At 36.5% G+C, this 7,272-nt stretch overlaps 1 protein-coding gene across 1 annotated transcript; it reads left to right on the forward strand.

Annotated features, from left to right (window-relative positions):
* The first annotated feature begins 4,772 nt into the window (after positions 1-4,772).
* LOC119986834 (stemmadenine O-acetyltransferase-like) lies at positions 4,773-6,155 on the forward strand. Its single transcript, XM_038831529.1, has one exon. The coding sequence runs from the start codon at positions 4,773-4,775 to the stop codon at positions 6,153-6,155; it is 1,383 nt and encodes a 460-aa protein (XP_038687457.1).
* Positions 6,156-7,272: the final 1,117 nt, after the last annotated feature.

Consider the following 7,272-nt stretch of genomic DNA (forward strand, 5'->3'; position numbering starts at 1 on the left):
CCTTGTGAGCCAAGGTCACATAGCTAGCCTTGCCAAGTCCAGTGGATCTAGGGTTTCCCCAGTTACATTTTAAAGGCCTTTTTTCTCGCTTTTTTTTACGGTCTTTCTTTCTCTTTTCCAGTCCACCCACAATGGACATGGCCCACTATCTATTAACCCAACTCCACAAAGGAATGTGATCTGGAGTAGACCCGCCTACCATTTTACATATGGCCCACTTACCGCCCCAAGCCTTGTGAGCCAAGGTCACATAGCTAGCCTTGCCAAGTCTAGTGGATCTAAGGTTTCCCCAGTTATTTTTTAACGGCATTTTTTCTCTCTTTTTTTTTATGGTCTTTTTTCTCTTTTCCAACCCACCCACAAATGGACATGGCCCACTATCAATTAACCCAACTCCACAAAGGAATGTGATCTGGAGTAGACCCGCCTACGATAGTGCCAGCCCACGAATCTACATGCAAGCAAGTGGCTCTTAATGAAAGCACCAATGATAAATACCCGCCACATGGGATATATGAGGGCCCAAGTCTAGCATCACAAGTTTTGACCTAACTCTTTATGGAAAACTCAAGTTGATAATAGGAGGTTTGTCCTCTCTTATAAACTAGACTCCAAATCCATCATCTTCTGATGTGAGATTCTCATCATATCATTTGGACACCAACATGGCCCGGACTCTTGTCGGACATGTGCATGTGTCAGGGCGTTCTCTTATTTTTTAAATTTTTTTAAATGGACAAGACTCAGACATTTGTGGACACATTTTTAGGTTAAAAAAAGAAAACAAATAATTGCAGAGATGGAGAAATGAAAGAATTAGAGGTAGGAGAAGAAATTGGGAGAAGGAAGAGGAAGAATAATTTTCATAGATGATTCAAAAAAATGAACATATTATTATGAAACCAATTCGACTTGATGTACCCATGAGATGTCCACGTGAAACAACAACGGTCACACACACAAAGAAACGGGGCTCGCGCTGTCGATTTATAGCATGAAGGTAGAGGTGAAGCTCGCGGAGGAACTTCAACACTTGCAAAGATGAAGCTTATCAGCTTTGGTTTCGGATGTGTTAATAGGGACGTAGTTTTCTATTAAGTAAACCAACGAACAAATCTCTCGTCCGGGTCGATCTCCGGCACGGTTTTTATAACACTGCTCACGGACGTACGTGCATGCACACCAACGCTACCCTTTTATATCATATATAACCAGACCTTGTCCATGAGAGATAGATCTTGTCGCTGGAAGTCCCACACATGGAATAGGCAATTTTTCCCAAGGATACAAGATTGCCTTGATCCATAGATCTCAAAGCGAATCCGGTAATGTCTATATTGATTAGTTCTATCTAGTTTAATATTTACGCAATCTTTCCTCTGCCTTCCGTTTACTTTAGTAGAAGAAGCTGCGGAGAAAGTGATATTAAAGAAGAAGAAGATGATCCACTGATTGTCCATTAAATATGCACGGGGCAGTTTTTTTTTTCTTTTTAAAAAAGAAAAGGGCTTAGCCCGGAATTTTATTAATCAAGGAAGAGAAAAAGTCTCTCTTCGATGGTTTACAAGAAACGAGGGGGGCATGAACCTGACCTCAACAACAAGAAGAAAAAAACACAACAAAAGCACAACCAACCACATAACAACAAGCAGAAAACCCACAAGACGCCTATTTTCTAATACGAAAAGCTGGGATCTCCAACCTATCCATTTGGAGCAGACCTTTAATAGTAGGAAGGAGACTACATTAACTGTCATAGGCTATAGAAACTTTACTATTGGAAGCTTTGGAAGCTAGGAAATCTGCAGCACCATTGAGCTCCTTGTATACATGTTTGAAGTTGATGTCCAGTGACATACAATTTTTGGCTATAGCTCTCTTCAAGCAGATCAGATTCCAAGGGCAACTCATACTCAGAAAGAATGTCAATAACAATTAATGAATCAGATTCAACAAGCAGGTTTAAGAGCCCTAAGGAAGCAGCAAGATTAATACCTTCATATATAGCCATCATCTCAGCAAAGGTAATGGAATTAGAGCCATAAAAATTAGAGAAAGCAGCCACAAAAATGTCAGAGCTACTTCTAATAACACTTCCACCCCCTGAATCTCCAGGATTATTCAAGGCACTGCCATCACAATTAATTATAGTAACATCGTGAGGAGGAGGGTTCCATAGGAATACGGAAGAGCTGACTAACATTTGAATATGTGAGTTCCATATTCGAAGTCTTGGCTTTGCACTGGAAATGCACTCTGATTTGATGGATAATTTCCTCAATAATTTGCCCACCAATAAGCTGAGTTTGTTCAAACCTGCATTTATTGTGAGCATACCACAAATTCCAACAAATAAAAGCAGGAATCATGCATGCCAAAGCCCCAATGACTGACGTCTTGTTTTTTGTGCTGCCACTAAGTTGTAAGTCTCAATAAAAGAGCATTGCTACAAAAATTGAGACCAAAAAAATTACAGAAGAAGGACCATACTTGACAAGCATGCATGGGCCGGGCAGCTCATCCATGTGAATTTCAACGTCTTTTTCCTACGTCAATGAAGATTTTAAACTTGTTTATATGTAATATAATTTCACCAAATTATTTTATCCTCGTTTGTCATAAAGTTTAGCAGACATCACGTGACATTGCTTCTTCTTCTTTTTTAAGTGTTAAGTGACAGTTTTTTTTTGGGAAGTCACATGACAGCTTGTTTTGGAAAGTATTACCTGATATTGCAAAAAACACTTTTTTTTTGGCAAGTATTACGAGTGAGAGCAAAAACACTTGGGAAGAGAAATTGGGAGATTTCTGTCATAAAAAAAACAACATTATATATATATATATATTGAAATTCTCCTATGAATTATAAAATGAGGTTCTAACTTTTAGGATTCAAAATATTTTTAAAAAAAATTTTGATAAAATATATTTGTATTTTGATCAATCTTATGAACCCAACGATATTTTTTAGTTGAAACAAAAATAAAATTTAACATAAAAAATGCATGATAATTCTGAATTATTAGATATAAAACAAAAAATATTTCATACACTTTTGATTTTTGTTTGGAATTTAAAATATATCATTGGGTTCATAAAACCTATTAAAATATAAATATATTTTTTTAAATTTTTAAAAAATATTTTGAACCCTAAAAATTAGAACCTCATTTTTTAAGACGTCATTTTAGAACCTTATTGAAGAATTCATCATATTAGATATTTAAAGATTCCCATGCATGATATTGGTCAAAAGAGGAAAATACCGCTGCTTTGTTTGAACAATTAAAGAAGTCAGATTTAGTTAATTTGGTGATGAACCTAGCTCCTTAATAATCAGACCGTTTCCATTTCTGTTAAATGATCTGTTAACTGTTAAGTGGGATAGGTTTGTTATATTAATTTTCTGGAATATTATGGAAATGATCAAGAGAATTCCTCCTTGTATTGATCACCATCTCCTTTGTGTTTTCTCTTTAAATTTCTTCGTCTGTCTTCCTTGTGCTAAGGTTGAGGTTCGAACGAGGCTAATTTATGGGATCTTTCCTCGATCTGCCTTCCTTTTAGTATTTTAACAGAAGCTGCGTGGACTCGTCGGAAGTGATATTATATAATAAAGAAGAAGATTATCTTAATGCCCATAATTATTGCATGTAGCAGCTCATCCATGTGAATATCGAGATCTTCTTCGTGCATCAATGAAGATTTTAATATATATATAAAGTCCATAATTATTGCCTCTCTCACACCCAGCGAGGCACACACCCCACACTGCATTTAAAAGCTCTGATTCCAAAGGCAGTCATGAAATTGTGGGGAATAAAATATGCATGTGGCAGCTCATCCACGTGAATTTCAACATCTTCTTACATGAATGAAGATTTTAAACTTATTTATATAATAATTTTTGAATTGGGTGTATCTATTCGATTCACATAACTATTATATAATACACAAACTTCGAGTCTCGATTTGATTTCTAACACGTTTGAATTCCCAAAAATATATTTGAAACAATTCTATATATAAGTCTTAAAGTTTTATTTCGAACGCCAGAACTAAAACTAATAAGTTATGGCTATATTTTTTTCTAATGCAAAAATAACATTCCTTTTTTCAGGAAAATCTGCATGACAATATTCTTCTCTTACCTCACCTTCCAATTCAAGATAGGCTTTCACCTCCATCAAACCCCTCTCTGAAGCTAAATTTAACTTAAAACTAAATTTAATGATAAAAATAAACAAAATTTACCAAAAAATAAAACAATATATTAACAATTCTCATACTTTTGTGTACTTTTTATTCTATTTTTTAAAATTGAATGTAATAGACTTTTTCTCACTGTATAAAATAGCTTCAAGTTGTTAAATCACAAATTGGTTCTATATACATTATTTTTTCTGGTTTTATTTGTGATTTGTATCATAAAAGAGAAATATATATATATATATATTTTGTGGGGCCCAACCAATGCGTCCCACGCCTAAATTAGACTTCTTTGACAAAAACAAGGACGCCGCGTCCAAATCTGAGCACCACGTTATATAATATATATTCTTTTTTTTTTTCTCTCTTCGTTGTATATAGTAAAAATAAAAAAAGGCCCACTAGCTGTGCTTGCACAGTTACACATAGGTTAGATGATACTACCAGTACGACCCTTAGCTTCCAAGTCGACTATAAATTAGAAGTGAAGTTGGATTCATTCATTCATTCAAGCCAGACTAGCCTGCAAAGAAATATTAAAACTTTTGTTTTCTAAAGAAACTATGGTGTCATTTGAAGTTTACGCCACTTCACCAGAAATCATCAAACCATCTTCGCCAACACCCGACCACCTTAGATCCTTCAAACTCAGTGCTCTCGAACAGCTAGTAGACGGCAATGTATATTCTCCAGTATGGAACTTTTACCCCTCCTCCAAAGATGATCGCCATATGTCAATGTCCATGGAGGCCCGCTTGGTTACCCTCAAAAATTCGTTATCAAAAACCCTAACTCGCTTTTACCCTCTGGCGGGGAGGATCAGTAGTGATTCTACCACCGTTGATTGTAATGATGAAGGAGCTCTATTTAGACAAGCCAAAGTAAGTTGTGATATGGATGATTTTCTTCAACAAGTCTCTTGGGAATTTGAGTTATTAGACAAGTTGCTTCCGTGCCAAATTACTAGTCCAGAGAGTGCGGAAAAGGTGGCGCAAGTAGCCATCCAAGCCAACATATTCGCATGCGGTGGTATGGCTTTAGGGGTGTGTCTCACGTACAAACTCGTGGATGGAACCATTGGTGGTGCTTTCATCAGAGCATGGGCGGAGATTGCTCGTACAAATGAATTTCATCAAGAACAAGTGTATGGTATTTCTTCATTGTTTCCGCCAAATGAATTTTCGTCGGCTCGTTTAGCGGACTTGCTAGCAGTAGAGTCACCAGGAGATGGTGAAGCCAAAAGAAATATTAGCATAAAAAGGTTTGTCTTTGATGCAAGTTCCATATCCTCTCTCAAGTACAAGGCAAGGAGTAAAAATATCCCTTACCCAACACGTATCGAAGCAATCTGTGCACTCTTCTGGAAATGCCTGGCTAGTACTGCTTCCACATCTGTGTTTATCAACTATGTTAATCTACGGTCAAGGTTAGATCCTCCATTACCCACTCTCACTCTGGGAAATATTTATTGGCTAGCGGTTGCGATAGATGATCAAATTACAAATGAGAATGGCAAAAGGGGAGAGAATAAGAAGGAACTACCTTACTTTGTCCCTCTTCTGAGAAAATCCTTCAAGAGAATTGATTCCGACTATTTGAAGAATTTCCAAGGTGAACAAGGGTTCGAGCGAATTTGTAAATTCCACGAAGACGCAAAAGAATTGTATTCCAAGTCAGGAATCGCAATTGAGACTTCTGCTTTAAATATGATGGGGTGGTATGACGCAGATTTTGGGTGGGGAGCGCCTTCGTGGGTGACAACCGCACCAATATGTATAAATGAAATGCTTCTCATTGGAACCAAATCTGGCGACGGCATTGAAGCATTGGTGATGTTGGATGACAATCAAGTGGCAATATTAGAACATGATCCTGAATTCCTTGCACACACTAGGCCAGGTCAGGCAGTTGAACCTCTTGAGAGGCAATTAATTTCTAATTTGTGAAACAAATGGAGAAGCTCTCTGTCTGTTGTATTTCTATTCAGCTTATTTTGAAGTTGTGTTTGTGTTTGTGCCGGATATGCATTTTGAATTTCAGTTTGTAAGAGTTTGCCTGTGGAACTATGAAGGCAGTTGATGTTTTCAACGAGAATTTAATTGCAATTTAAATTTCCGTTTGTAACAGCTTGCCTATTTATGTCGGTGAATGTTTTCAATGAGAATTTAATTGCAATTTATAAGTTCAAAGAAAAACCTCTTTTCTGGTGCATAAATCAGAAATTATTTCGTCTGTCACACCGCCCATATACTGTATGTTTTATTTTCTTAAACTCGTTGGGGCTGCAATTCCAAATAGATGGAATTAGCTGTAATTTCTCCTCAAAATCATGTTAAATCAACGTATCTTTTCATAAAAAATGACATATGATTGATAAGAACATGTTGTATTAACAACATATGGTGCATCAAAAAAAACAACATATAGATTATAGAAATATGTTTTACTAACAATTATTAAGGTTATCCTTACATAAAACCATAAAATTTAAACAATTCGTGGACAATCTGGGATATTGTCGTTACACACATGTGAATTACATTATTTGAATTCGTCTACTATTTTTTTTAATAAAAATGACAATTGACTAAAAATTTAATCGATCCTGGACAGCAGCCAAACATGGCTCTTTCCCTATTTTAGGGAACAATTTTAAGAAACGAGTCAATAATATGTCTACTTCAGATTACTTAAACGTTCTCTATTTTAAATAATTTGAATGGTGATTCCTTAAATCTAGGTAACCATTATTCACATTTCTAAAAATAAAAAGAATTATTTTTTCTCTCTTATCAACTCTCTCTGTCACGTGACTCATGTCAGCTCTGTTTCCTCTCTCTCATATTTCCTTCTCAACCAATATTTGTGAACATCGAGCTCCGACCCCGGAGATGCACTTGTGCTACTCGTCTGCACGGGAATACGTTAGCTCTTGCCCCTCCGCCGGCGCCTTAATTTGGATCACGCCTTTGAATTTGAGCATCGAATGAGACGACCACGAGGCTGGTAGCTCAAATCTTCGACACTTGGCGACAAGAGTGAACATATAAGAGTGTCTTCGGT

The sequence above is a fragment of the Tripterygium wilfordii genome, chromosome 20 (genome assembly GCF_013401445.1).
Source record: "Tripterygium wilfordii isolate XIE 37 chromosome 20, ASM1340144v1, whole genome shotgun sequence".
NCBI lineage: Eukaryota > Viridiplantae > Streptophyta > Magnoliopsida > Celastrales > Celastraceae > Tripterygium > Tripterygium wilfordii.

Bases quoted from the DNA above. Each gene is read 5' to 3' on its own strand.
- LOC119986834 (XM_038831529.1), top strand. From the start codon at position 4,773: ATGGTGTCATTTGAAGTTTACGCCACTTCACCAGAAATCATCAAACCA.